At 43.2% G+C, this 14,868-nt stretch overlaps 1 protein-coding gene across 1 annotated transcript in view; it reads left to right on the top strand.

Moving 5' to 3' along the window:
* The window catches only part of ABHD1 (abhydrolase domain containing 1), a 76,634-nt gene that overhangs the window by 38,884 nt on the left and 22,882 nt on the right, over positions 1-14,868 (top strand). Inside the window, exon 6 of the mRNA XM_030198615.1 lies at positions 6,790-6,963. Coding sequence (XP_030054475.1) covers positions 6,790-6,963 — 174 coding nt within the window. The remainder of the gene's footprint in view (positions 1-6,789; positions 6,964-14,868) is intronic.

Raw genomic sequence — 14,868 nt, 5'->3', positions numbered from 1 at the left:
TGTAGCGTCCACCTCTGATTTATAAAGGCTTGTGTAAAAATCATGAAGTGTTTCTTGTATATCCCCTGTTTCCGTGACTGCCTGGCCTTGTTGTGTTTTGATACTATGGATATGGTTTCGTGTCATCTGCTTTTTCAGCTTGTTCGCTAACAGTCTACTTGCTTTATCCCCCAGCTCATATTGCTCCTGTTGAACTTGTTGTAATTGACTCGCCACTTCTGCCATTTGCAACTCATTAAGCTGCATTTTATATTTATGAAGCTCATTCTGGAGATTTATATCCTCAGGGTTCGCCTTATGTTGCTGTTCTATTTGCGCTATCCCCTCTCTAAGTTCTCTCTCCTTGGCTGCTTTGTTTTTATTTAAGTGGGCCCTGAGGGAGATTAGCTGCCCTCTCAATACCACCTTTAACCCCTCCCACAGGCTCTCTGGGTGGACATCTTCCACGTCATTAAACTCAATGTAATCTTTTATGTATTGTTCTACCTTTCCCACATTTTCGGGGTCATGTAAGAGAGCTTCATCCAGCCTCCAGTACCTTCTGCCTCCCTCTGCATTTCCATTCCCAAGAGTCAGCCGGACTGGAGCATGGTCAGACCAAGTGCGAATGCCTATTGTTATTTTTTGTACAGCTCTAGCCATCATCCCATCCCCAAGCCAGAGATCAATTCTCGAGTATGAATTATGCGATGCTGAATAATATGTATAATCTTTTTCCTGCATGTGCGATACCCTCCATAAATCTATTAGGCCCCACCTCTGCATAAAACTGGAAATCATTTCTCTGTCTTTTCTAGCATATCCCGCCTGCCCTTTTGAATTATCCATCACCGGGTTCAGTGTCAGGTTAAAATCCCCACCCATTAATAATTGGCCTTGCATGTTTTCTTGCAACACTTTTTCAATTTCTTCTATAAATTTACCTTGCCCTTCATTGGGTGCATACACTGTCATAAATGTATATTGAGTATTATAAAGTGAGGCTATCACCATAAGATATCTGCCTCCCTTATCTTCTATTGTTTTAATAATGCGCCATGGCAGTTTGTCTGAAAAGGCTACCAATACTCCTCCCTTTTTATGATGCTGCCTGTTCGCAGCGTGGAGCATTACTGGGTATCTTTTGTGGGCTATCATTTTCTCATGACATTTTTTTAAATGCGTTTCTTGTAACATAATTACATCACCTTTCATTTTTAACAGTTCGGTAAACATACGCTTATGCTTAATTGGTGAGTTGAGGCCCTTAACATTCCAAGTCACACAGTGAAACATATTATATATTGCTTTCCCCTATGATCTAGCCTAGTCAGCAACCACCAGATACTCCCATCTTGCCCCCCTCCCTTCCCTCCCCCCCTTCCCCCCCTTTCACACAAAAGACATGTCCCAATCACCTCTGGATACATGCCTCTAGCTGAGAGGAGCAATGTCATCTCCCATCTCTCAGCTTGCTCTAGTGACTTCTCCTTCCCCTCCTATTGATATAGTTCTTTGCCATCCTGTTCCAGTGTTCAATCATATGACTCCTCTCCAATCTGTCTATTGTCCATATCATTTTCCCGTTCGTGAATGTGCTTGCTTGCCCGATATTTGTCGTCGGAGGCGTCCACGGCCTTGCGATACCCTTTGCCATTTGGGTTTTGGGGGGCAGACTACCGTTCCTTGCTCATCTTGTGGAGGATCTTCTGTAGTCTCCCTTCGCTTCAGATATTCCTGCGCTTCTTCTATTGACGCCACTCTCCTTTGCTTTCCTTCTTGAAAAAAGGTTAGGGCAAATGGATATTGCCATTTATATGACACTCCTTCCTCTCTCAACTGCGCCGTCAACGGACGGAGTTCTCCCCGTCGTTTAAGGGTCAAAGCTGATAAGTCCTGGTATAATTCAATCGGGTAGCTCTCCCAAGTTATAGGGGCCGCCCCTCTTGCCTTCTTCATCACTGCTTCTTTCACTGTGAATTTTGTAAAACACGCCACTATATCCTTCGGCTGATTCTGTTTCCGCATACCCAGTGCCCTATGGGCACGTTCAATGCTGATTGTTGTTTTATCATAGCATTCAGACTCTTTAGATAATAATTGCGCTGCAATGGATCTCACCACCTCTTCACAATTGTTAAATTCGGGCGCCTCAGGTACCCCCCGAATTCTTATATTGGAGCGTCTGCTCCTATTCTCTAAGTCCTCAACTTTGTCTAGGAGGTACCTGGCTTCACTTTTCCTCTCCTCCAGTTGTTGCTCCATAGCTTTCATCGCCTCTCCCTGCTCCTCTTGATCATTTTCTATCTCCAGGACTCGATTTCCTAGCTCAGTTATTTCACCTCGTAGCTCCGCGCTCAACTGGGCAAAGTCCCTTCGCACTTCTTTGAGGTCCGTTTTAATCTCTTGAAACCATGAGCAGAGCTTCGCCCAAATCTCTGGTTCTACCTCCATTCTTTCATTTGGGGGCTCATCGCGTGCTCGTTCTGCATTTTCATGCTCCCCTCTCGTGCTATGAGCGCCATTTTGTTCCGTTCTCCCTTTCTGTTGTTGATATGAGAACGCTGCTAGGTCCGGCAATTTTGCCTTCGCTTGCGACATCATTTGATTTCGTTCTTTTTCACCAGTCTGTTGCTATGCTTTTCAGCCAATTTGCGGGGTAAGGATCGCTACTTAAATGCTTTTTTTAATGCTGATCAACGGGAGCTTCGTTTTCACTGCTCCATTCTGTAGCGTGACGTCACTTCCTCTCTGGCACCTCCTTTTAAGAGGTCCTTTTACAAAGGCACGCTAGCGTTTTTAGCATGCGCTAAAAATAATCATGCGCTAAATTGTAGAGACGCTCATATATTCCTATAGGCGTGCTAATCAGCGCGCACTAAAAACACTAATGCGCCTTTGTAAAAGACCCCCCTAAGTGCTTTGATGTCACGTGGTGAGATGCAGTATTTACATACGATAGAGGGAGGTTTTTGGGATATCCACAATGAATTTGTATGACTAACTGGCATAGGTGTGTAGAAAAACTGCTTATTATTGATATATCTACTATAATAAAACGCACCCTCAACGTTCTGAGGACACTGACGTCACTGCAGGCACTCACACACCGGTTCGTAAGTTCATGGTGGTGAAGCCACAACACTCACCATGTCTTCATGCCCCGCCCTCGCGTCACACGTGATGACGTAGAGGGCAGAACACATACACAACAAGGCAAATGAACGCACGGGGAGCAGTCCTACTCCTCCCCTTCCAACAAATCGCAGCTGCCGAGGACGTGCCCATCACCCTGCCCCTTTAAAGGTACCACCCCGCTCCCCGTCGCCCCCTCTGCCCCTCATCACCTCCCCTCCCCTTACGCCACTATCCCTGGTGGTCTAGCGGTACCTGTTCGCTCGGGCAGGAACGAAAGAGCCCCCGCTTTCCTGCCCAGAGTGCTGCTGCTAGCTGCCTGGCTGCATCGTGTGTGAGTCCGGCTGTCGGAGTTTCAAAATGGCCGCCGAGAGTTCAAGCTGCCTCGCGAGACTTCAACTCTCGGCGGCCATTTTGAAACGTCGAGAGCCGGACTCCCACACGATGCAGCAGGGCAGCTAGCAGCACCGCTACGGGCAGGAAAAAGGGGGGCTCTTTCTTTCCTGCCCCGACCAAACAGGTACCTCTAGACCACTAGGGAGACTAGCATAAGGGGAGGGGAAGGGAGTCCCATGCCCGCTAGCGCCCGTTTCATCAGAGGCAGAAACGGGCCTTTTTTACTAGTATATTATAATTCTACATTCTTAAAAAAACTGATGGTGTGCCTTGACAGTTTTTGCTCCTCGTCAGTGTGCCACGAGATGAAAAAGGTTGAAAATCACTGCTCTACAGAGATTGTGACTGGAGGATCCAGAAGGGCAAGATGGTATCTAAAGCTACTGTGGCGTGTTGACTTAAGTTGATCATTGTGTCAGCATATATTTCTGCTGGTTGTTTGGCTCCAGAAGAGACCCGAGCACAGATTTCAGAGCAATATTTATTGCATCTCTGTAATGTTTCTACACAGAGTGCACAGAAAACAAGATTCTAAGGTCCTTCTCTGATTACTTCTGCTAACCATTGTTTCCTCTGTTCAGTTTTATCCGAAGGCCAGGTTAGTCCCATCTCAGTTTCTCAGATTTCCTTCCTTAGGGATTAGTCTCCTTAGCATGCCAGCTCACTAATTCCCTCTTTTACTTGCTACTACTTGAAGCAGTTCAGTTCATCTTCCAGACTCTGGGATTTTTCTTCTTCTGTGCCTGTTGCCTTGACAACTGCAAGTCTAATTCTATTCCACTTGAGAAAATGTTTTAGAACACGCTCGACAAAGGAACAGAATTTTTCACAGTCTTCCAAAATGTTGCATATCCTCAAAGTCTAATACCTGGCATAGCTTTTAGTAACGCATGTACTTATTACATTATAGCCATGTAACAAGCTTTAGCACAATTAATTGCTAAGGTTTTGGGGCACTTTTTTGTGCACAAAAATTATGTACAGTGCAAAAGAATTATAGTTCACAAAAAAAGTGTGTCAAAAAGCACTTTAATGTAAGGGACAAGGGTACTTTACATGCAAATGAATTGAAAAGGCTTCCATATTAAATTATTTCCATTGCAAATGTGCTAGAAATACTTTGTTTTTACTTACCTTTAGTGCTTATTTCTAACTACAACCTTAGAAGTGGATTTTAACTTCCAGTTACTCGCATGGAAATTGGGGAGAGGGGATGGAGCCACCCACAGACTTGGGCTTTCCAAGCTGGCAACCCATGGACACAGGATCCCCAATTTACTACTACTACTTATTTCTATAGCGCTGCAAGGCACACACAGCACTGTACACCATACACAAAAAAAGACAGTCCCTGCTCAAAGAGTTTACAATCTAGATAAGACAGGTAAACAGACAGAACAATAAGGTAAGGGAATAAAGAGGTGAGGATAAAAGGACAGGGCACATGAGTAAGTGGTTAGGAGTCAAAAGCAGTGGTAAAGAGGTGGGCTTTAAGTTTGGACTTGAAAACGGCCAAAGATGGGGTTAGACGTACAGGCTCGGGTAGTCTATTCCAGGTGTGAGGTGCAGCAAGATAAAAGGAACGGAGTCTGGAATTAGCAGTAGAGGAGAAGGGGTCAGATAAGAGAGATTTATCTACAGAACGGAGTACCCGAGTGGGGGGGGGGGCGTAGGAAGAGACAAGAGTGGAGAGGTATTGGGGAACGGCAGAGTGAATGCACTTATAGGTCAATAAGAGAAGTTTGAATTGAATGCGGAAACGGATAGGGAGCCAGTGAAGTGACTTAAGGAGAGGGCTAATGTGAGCATAGCGTCTTTGGCGGAAAATGAGTCACGCAGCAGAGTTTTGGACTGATTGAAGAGGAGACAGATGGCTAAGAGGGAGGCCGGTGAGAAGCAGGTTACAATAATCAAGACGAGAGGTGATAGGAGTGTGTGGATAAGGGTTCTAGTAGAATGCTCAGAGATGAAGGGACAGATTTTGCTGATGTTATAGAGAGAAAAATGACAGGTTTTAGCAATCTGCTGAAGGAGAGAGAGGAATCAAAGATGACCCCAAGGTTACGAGCTGATGAGGCAGGGAGAATGATAGTGCTATCTACAGAAATAGAGAAAGAGGAGAGGTAGGTTTAGGGGGAAAGATGAGAAGCTCGGTTTTGGCCATGTTAAGTTTCAGATGACGTTGAGACATCCAGGCAGTGATATCGGATAGGCAGGCTGAAACATTGGTCTGCAAACTGGTTGAGATTTCGGGGGTAGAGAGGTAGATTTGGGAGTCATCAGCATAGAGATGGTATTGAAAGCCATGGGATGATATCAGAGAGCCAAGGGAAGAAGTGTAGATTGAGAACAAGAGAGGGCAGTGAACAGAACCCTGAGTATGTTTGGGTAGCAGTGCATGGCTGGATGTGCTCAGAACTCAGGATATTGCCACTGAAATTATGATCAAGATAAGTACATTAAAAAAAATTTGATTTGCGTTCCAAGCACCATTGCATATAAGTTGATAGTATTATATGAATAATCTAAAGATCTTCCAATCTATATTATTATTCAAACCCTGAGCATAGGAGCTAACTCTGTGGGTTTGGCAACTGTGGATTTTTTTCTGGATTTTACTGAGTTTTACATTCACGTCTAGATGCTAGAAGGATGGCTAACTTGCCTACGCATTTTTGCAGTGTTTAAAAACTCTTATCTGCAGATCTCAAATCCTGCTTCTTGCAAGTGAGCCTGCGCTCCCTGTTTTCAGGGTGAATAATAGTGACACTGTAGGTAGGATCTAGTCAATGGGAAGGCTGTGGGGACAGAGCACTGAAAGGCAGCTTTAGTGGTGAGCTCGGTGTTGTATTAATGTAGTTTCTGTATATGGTGGGAGATCGAACAGAAATGAATCCCCCTACCCCAAAATGGAAAAAGAAGTTCCAATGATTGCAGTATAATTACAGATTCACAGTAGACTAGCAACAGTGGAATTGCATCTTTCAAACAGGCCTCTTCTCTCAGCTCCTCTCTGATCAGACACGCTTGGAACCAACACATACAGCCATGCACTGCTACACAAACAGCCCACAAATAACACACACGAGCAGAAGTGTTGGAAAGAATTTCATGAGCCATGCTCTGCTTGCTTTCCCCATGTGGTTTTATTATGGTAATCTTTTCCACTCATGTGGCACTGCATAGTTATTGTACTTTAATATTGCTATGTATCATCCTTGGCAGCAATAGTAGAATATGCTTCATCCCATTTCCCCTCTCTCTCTCCCTGAACTCTAGAATGATGTTGTTGAATTACACAGCTCAAAAAAGAAAGGATTCAGGCCTCATCGCGGGACTTACCTTTTCAGTCATCTGGAATACTTTTGAATCCAGCTCCTCATTGGAAGAGCCTCTCAACTTCATGTTATTCAACCAGCGTCTAGCATCCGGCCTGTGTAAAACCATTGACAGGTACAGCATTTTTTTCTCTATTTACCTCCTTTGGTTTATCTGGCCTTCTTGGTTTTAGAGTCATTCCGTGTCAAGTGGACCAGGGGTCCCCACCTCACCATCTCAGATTTTGATGAAATTTGGTACATAGTTTCTTTATGATAAAAAACTAAGCTGTGCAAAACTTTAGTTCAAAAGACTAAAAATTGGAGGTTCTAGGGGACAACAAGTAAAGGGTTGCAAAATGTCGCCTGAGCAAAAATGACATTTTGGGCCAACTTCCAGAAGCTGTAAAACTGGAAGTTTTAGTAGTACAAGGGGGATATTTGGAGAACCTGCTCTACTTTTAGGGCTTAATGAACTGGCAAAACCCCATGTTCCTAGTCCTCTTACTGTTTGAATGGTTTAGGCTCAAACGTTGCCAAAAAAACGGCAAAAATCAATTTACAGCGATGTTGAGGCTGCTGTAGTTTCTAAACTAGTTGGCCTTTCAGGTTGATTTTTGGTAGGTGTACTAAATGCACGGCTGTAATGAGGCATTCCAATTTGCAGCACTTTCCTTCAAGTGGTTGAAAAATTATAAGCGTTCAAAGTTGGTATAAAAAGCATTTTTGCCCATTTTGGGCTATCTTTGATGCCCTTGATCTCCAGTGGGACAGCTTCAATATTCTTTCTTTTAGCATCATTAGAAAGAGCAGATTTCCTTCTATCAGAATATGTAGTTTTCATTTTGGAGTCTCATCATATAAGGATTGCAAAAATGCCCTCAAATGTTTGCGGGCAGCAGCCTGTGATTTCTTCACTACACCCTTGATACAAGTGTAGTAAAAGTGATTCTTCTTTCAAAAAGCACCAATTTTTTAAAATAAAGAACACATTATGTTATAAAACTGTATTCAAGAAAACTAAAAAACAGGAATGTTTTTTAGGATGTGGAAGGATGAGGCCAGGTTTCATGACAGGTTTAAAGAAAACTGCAGTCAGTTAGGATGACCGACTTGGTCAATTATGATTGGTGGACCCTGTTGCAAGGCGTCTGAGTGTCTGTTGCTGGTGTTTCTTCACCCTTGCTACAGTTTGACCTCTTAGTGAACTGTAGGCATCAAAGTAAGCCTAGCAACAGACACTCAGGAGCCAGGAGGTACCAGAAGCATACAATTGGGCAATGAAACAAACAATTCTGCCTTGCAACAGGGTTCACCAATCATAATTGGCCAAGTCTAACTGGCTAAAGAAGTTTTCTTTAAATATTATGTTATAAAACTGTGTTCAAGTAAACTAAAAAATAGGGTGGAAACCATTGTATACATACTTCTTGTTGAAGAAACTCGCACCTGCACCGACAGGCTCATTTATATTGAATTAAATGCCACAAATGAAGATATTAATCACTTTAGACTGAAGTAAAATTTTACCCATTGAAAACCTGATTGCAAGAATAAACGCGTTTGTTGAACTGATGCTAATGGTCATCAATGGATCCAGAAAGATCAGATGAATTTCCACTTTGCTCAGTTGGCTGTTCAAGTACATCAGAGTGTCATTTACTGACATACAATAAAAATAAAGGTTTGAAATTAATTGAAGAGCTTCTGCCTGATCAACAGAAGTTGTTACAAGAGTATTCTGGTCAACTTTTCTATGCTGGATCAACTATTTGCCTTCATCATGAATCCTTACTGTTGAAAAAGTTTGAATTTTTGCAAAGAACCTGCTGTAACCCATTTTCCAAAGGTGGTCATAATGCAAAAAGGGGCTTAAGAGTGCTGGATGACACACTAGCAGCCCAGCTAAAGGCCTTAACAAGCAAAATATTTGTGCCGGGTCAGAAACTATGTCCATCTTGTCGAAAAGACGTCAGTAACAGAGCTGCTGATTCTTTATCATCATCAACAGCAGCAGATGATGAACACAGTGACATTTCTGGCAAGTTGAACACAAGTTTGACATCTCTTGGTTTTTCTCCATTAAAGTTCAAAAAAGTCAGCAAGCGTGATGTACGAGGCTACACCAAGCGCAAAATCAGGCGAGTGCAAAATACTTTGAGAGTCATCATCTTGCAGTTGCTGGTGGCTTAGACATTCTACCAGTCAAAAATGTGACAAATGTTCCGATTATGATGACCTGCTAAACGAGTTGAAAAACAAAGTCCAAGTTTCAGCAAATCATGCAGAAAAACTGCAAATACTAACTTTAGCACCAAACAGCTGGTCTATTCAAAGAACTGCCTCAGAATTCATGGTTTCAACTAGAATGGTTAAAAAAGCAAGAAATCTGAAATCAGTTTGTGGAATTCTGGCAAAACCAGACAAGAAGAAAGGTAAAGTTTTACCAGAAGAAACAGAAAAAAAAATTCTTGGCTTTTTTGAAGATGATGAATTCAGTAGACTGTGCCTAGGGAAAAAAGATTTTGTCTCTGTCAGAACTGGCACTGAAAAAATTCAAATGCAAAAGCACTTGCTGCTTAGCAATCTAAAAGAAATGTATGTTGCATATCGTACTCGAAATGGGCCAGAAGTGGGTTTTTCCAAATTTTGTGAGCTAAGGCCAAAATGGTGTGTCACTGTTGGCTCATCTGGTATGCATTCAGTGTGTGTTTGTGTCATTCATCAAAATGTGAAGCTTATGCTTGCTGGAAGCCATCTGCTGAACGAAGATTACAAAGCACTGATGGCTAAAACTGTGTGTAATTTGGAATGCAAAGAATGCATGCTTCACAGGTGTGAAATATGTCCAGGTAAAGATGTGCTTGAAAATTACCTGACAGAAGTGTTCATTGATGCTGACCCAGGTGAAACAATCGAGTTTAAGCAGTGGGTTCATACAGATCGCACCACACTGGAGACCAAACAAATGTATGTTGATGATTTTGTATCTGAGCTTGCATTGAAAGTTTCAAACCTGTCAATTCACCATTACATTTCCAAACATCAGACACAATACTTAAAGAAAACCTAAATCCTTGTGAAATTGTTGTTCTCTTGGACTTTGCTGAAAACTACTCCTTTATTGTCCAAGATGCTGTTCAAGGTTTCCACTGGGAAAACAGTCAAGCTACACTGCATCCATTTGTTGGGTACTTCCGTGATGCTTCAAGTGAAATTCAGTGCATAAGTGTTTGCATAATAAGTGACAGCTTGCGGCATGATGCAGTTGCTGTACATGCATTCTTGGAAAAATTAATCGCGTTCTTGAAAAGCAAAATTGGAGAAATAAAATATGTAACATACTTTAGTGATGGCTCAGCTGCACAATACAAGAACTTCAAAAACTTTGCCAACTTGTGCTATCATCAAACAGAATTTGGAATAAGTGCACAGTGGAATTTCTTTGGCACAAGCCATGGCAAGTCACCATGTGATGCCATAGGTGGTACAACAAAGCGACTAGCTGCTCAGGCTAGTTTGCAACGACCTAAAAATAGCCAAATTCTCACAGCACAAGGCTTGTTTGAATTTTGTGATCAAAAAATAAATAAAATCAAGTTCTTTTTTGTTTCCAAGGATGAAATTGAATCTTCAAGATCTGCACAAGAGGAAAGATTCAGTAAAGCTTCCACAGTTGCTGGAACTAAATCACCAGTTTATTCCCATTGACTTGAACCAAATTTCAGTCAGTAGAATGTCAAATGATTCCTCCTCATTTGTTGTCAAACTTTGTCAGTCGGATGACCCAGTGAGTGTACCTGGCATAAATGTGTCTCAACTTCAGCCTGGGCAGTATGTTGCCTGTGTTTATGACAACAAATGGTGGATTGGCAATGTCTGTGACACATCATTTGAAGAACATGATGCCTTGGTCAACTTTATGCATCCATGCGGGCCTGCACGATCATTTCATTGGCCTAGCAGAAGAGATTCTTGTTGGATTTCTGAACAGCATATTCTAGCAGTTCTTCCAGTACCAGCAACTACACACTTGGACGACAGTATACATTTCCAGAAACAGCAGTGAAACTTATCAGTGAAAAATTCTTGTCACTTCAGCACTGAGGTTTTACTTGGGAACCATTAAGACACCCCCATTAGGCTTGAGAAACTAGGCAAAGACAACCAAATGAGGCTTGGGAACCTCAAGTAAGATGCCCACCTTCAGGCTTGGGAACCTGTGCCAAGTGGCTGGACTTGCCTTGCTATTGGGCGTGACCTCTTGGCGATGAGGTTGCCACTTCCTATTGAATTGGTAGTGGCATAGCCACCATGGACCAACGCATGCTTAAAGCAACTGAGTGACTTATACAGCAATTAGAAACATTGATGGGCCCTATATCCGTTTCATCTATCATTCAACAAACACTTTTTTTGCAATCCTTATATGGAGAGACTCCAAATTGAAAACTACATATTCTGATAGAAGGAAATCTGCTCTTTCTAATGGTGCTAAAAGAAAGAATATTGAAGCTGTCCCACTGGAGATCAAGGGCATCAAAGATAGCCCAAAATGGGCAAAAATGCTTTTTATACCAACTTTGAACGCTTATAATTTTTCAACCACTTGAAGGAAAGTGCTGCAAATTGGAATGCCTCATTACAGCCGTGCATTTAGTACACCTACCAAAATTCAACCTGAAAGGCCAACTAGTTTAGAAACTACAGCAGCCTCAACATCACTGTAAACTGATTTTTGCCGTTTTTTTGGCAAAGTTTGAGCCTAAACCATTCAAACAGTAAGAGGACTAGGAACATGGGGTTTTGCCAGTTCATTAAGCCCTAAAAGTAGAGCAGGTTCTCCAAATATCCCCCTTGTACTACTAAAACTTCCAGTTTTACAGCTTCTGGAAGTTGGCCCAAAATGTCATTTTTGCTCAGGCGACATTTTGCAACCCTTTACTTGAGGTCCCCTAGAACCTCCAATTTTTAGTCTTTTGAACTAAAGTTTTGCACAGCTTAGTTTTTTATCATAAAGAAACTATGTACCAAATTTCATCAAAATCTGAGATGGTGAGGTGGGGACGACCTTTAAAATTGGTCCACTTGACACGGAATGACTCTTTAGCAAATATCAGCTGGTTCTGTGCTCCCCTTTCTGTGGGGCCGATGCAGAAAGCCTTGCAGTAGAGCCAGCTCAGACCATGGCTTTACTATGAAATTAGAGCTCCAAAATCACCACAGCATGCTCTAAGCATTGAGCATGCAAATTACTTCTGTGTTAAAATCGCAGCAGTAATCGGCAGCTCATGCGAAATGTCAGCCTTTCCTGACAGTGCCTGAGCGGTGATTTAGCTGAGGCACCAACTGAAGTGACATTTTTGAAAAAATGTTTAAAAATAAAATAAAAAAACAAAACAAGCTTGCTTGCAGTCTGCATCAGCCTGATTTCCCTCTTCCTCCCAACCCGCTCCGGCCTGATCTGAAATGAATTGGCCTCCTCATACCCCCACTTCAAAAACCTTTTCCTGGTATTATTCCCCCTGACACAACCCCTCTTTCCCTGACTAAATTTAAAAAAAAGAAAATCCCTTGTGTGTAGTGGAACCCTCCCACCCCTTCCCCCAGACCCACTCGAGCCCACCTGCCATATCTTTTTTTTTTTTTATTTGTAAGAAGTCTTTATTATCCAACAAAACAGGACTTAAAATACATTGCACATGCAACACAGCTATAAAAATAAAAGTACTATTCCATTGCTAATACAACTAGTCTGCAAATGTTTTCAATACTGCAATGTTTAACAGTTTCAATCTTCAATAATCATCATAACAGAACTTCAAAATTTTTTTTTTTTTTTTTTTGTAATGTTGTGGATTCAAACGTTCCCCCCCCCTCCCATCCTCCCCCCCTCTTCCCACCCTCCCTCCCTAAGGACTCGGCTGGCCACCTACTATCCGCTCACTCTCTCATCATACATTCTAAACTGACAGAGCTTCAGAAGTAACATTTTTCCATATTAGGTTCCATTTACCCAATTGGTGTTTGCGCTCAGCCTTCAATCTCTCCATTTCACGCACATACCACAGTTTGTTTAGCCATCTTGCTATCGGAGGGACCCCTTCGCGCCGCCAGTGAGAGGCCACAACCACCCTTGCAGTTCCTACTACATGCTTCACCAGTATCTGTTTACATGTTGCTAGGCCTGCAATCTGAGCTGAGAACAGAAACACTTCAGGATTCCACGGTATTGCGCTCCCCAGCCATTTCTGCAACCTAAAGTGGACCGCCCTCCAGAATGCCCGAATTTTGACACAATCCCACCATATGTGCCCCATTGTGCCTTTATGCCCGCACTTCCTCCAACACATACCTGGGGCCAATGGAAACATCCTCTGTAAGCGGGCAGGTGTAAGATACCACCTATATAGTACTTTCACTGCGTTCTCCTGTATGGGGACATGTGTCGATACCCCTACTACACCTCTTTCTATTCTCTCCCATTCAGGTTCTCCCAACTTCACACCCAGTTCCCTTTCCCATCTTTGCCTGTGCTCACCACTGCAAGGTGATTGTTTACTGATGAGGAGGTACAGGTGGCTGATCAGACCACGAGAAGAAGAAAACTTCTCACACATCTTTTCTAACTCTGATGTTTGACGTTGCATCACCTCCCTCACCGCTTTAGTCTGAAGGAAGTGTGCTAGTTGACAGTATGCAAATTCACCCCCTTCTATCCCCGGGAACCTGTCCTTCAGTGCATTTAAAGACAGCAGTGAGTCCCCTTCAAACATTTGGCCCCAGGTTCTCACCCCTTCCTTGTACCAAACAGTAAAAGTCCCTTTTGTAGTACCTGGTAAAAATAAAGGATTAAAAGCTATAGGGGTGCTGCGGGTGAGAACGCATTTTCTCTTAGGGAATAAACTGTCCCAGTAGTAAAGTGTCACCGCTATTGATGGGCATGCTCGTTCCTCCAAGGTTCTAAAAGGCTTCGGTAGCCACATGAGTGCGTTCAACGGTGTGTCCCCTAAGGAATGTTGTTCTATGTGCACCCACTGACGGTCCGGGTAGTCTTGTTGCCATTCAAGAGCGGCCTTCCCTTGTGCTGCTCTGTAATACCAGGTGAGATTGGGTACCCCCAGCCCTCCTCTCTTCCGTTCTTTATATAGCAGTGCCCTTGCTAGCCTTGGATGCTTTCCTGCCCAGACGAACCGCACTAACTTGTTTTGCAATGAAGCTATAAATCGCCTGGGCATCATCACAGGCAGCACCTGAAAGAGATACAGCAAGCGGGGTAGTATGTTCATTTTGAGGATAGCTATTCTTCCAAACCATGAGACTCCCAAATCTCCCCAGCGCTCTATGTCTTCCCCGATAGTTTTGCCTATTCCTTTGTAGTTAGCATTAAAAAGTTCAGAGAACTCCCTAGTCAGGTTAACCCCTAAGTATCTAATTTGCTTAGGTGCCCATCGGAAAGAGGAAGAGATCTTTAAGGATTCCACCACTGCATCTAGGAGTGTCACATTCAAAGCTTCAGATTTTGCCATGTTAACTTTGAATCCCGACACTGCCGAATATTCCTCTATGACGCTCTCTAAGTGTGGAAAGGTGTCGAGAGGTCGAGATATCATCAGCAGGACGTCATCCGCGAAAAGGGCCATTTTGTGGATTCTATCTGCTATTCTGACTCCTGAGATATTAGGATCCAGCCGCACATGAGCCGCAAAGGGCTCCATCACCATAGCGAACAACAAGGGTGACAGTGGGCACCCCTGTCTGGTGCCTCTGTACAACGTGAACATCTCGGAATTACCACCATTGACCCGGACACAGGCCCTTGGGGACTCATAGAAAGCCTGAATCCACCTCCGGAACTGTACCCCAAACCTCATGGTTTCCAAGACCTTGTACATAAAGGGCCAGTGAACCCGGTCAAAGGCTTTTTCCGCGTCAAGACTTAGAAGACAGAGCGGTCTCTTGTTTCTCTTTGCCAGATACATAATGTCCACCACTCTCCTAATGTTGTCCATCGCTTTTCGGTAAGGGACAAAACCCACCT

Source organism: Microcaecilia unicolor, chromosome 3 (assembly GCF_901765095.1).
Source record: "Microcaecilia unicolor chromosome 3, aMicUni1.1, whole genome shotgun sequence".
Lineage (NCBI taxonomy): Eukaryota > Metazoa > Chordata > Amphibia > Gymnophiona > Siphonopidae > Microcaecilia > Microcaecilia unicolor.
Note: the sequence above shows the minus strand (reverse complement) of the source record. Positions and strands in the feature narration are given on the sequence as shown.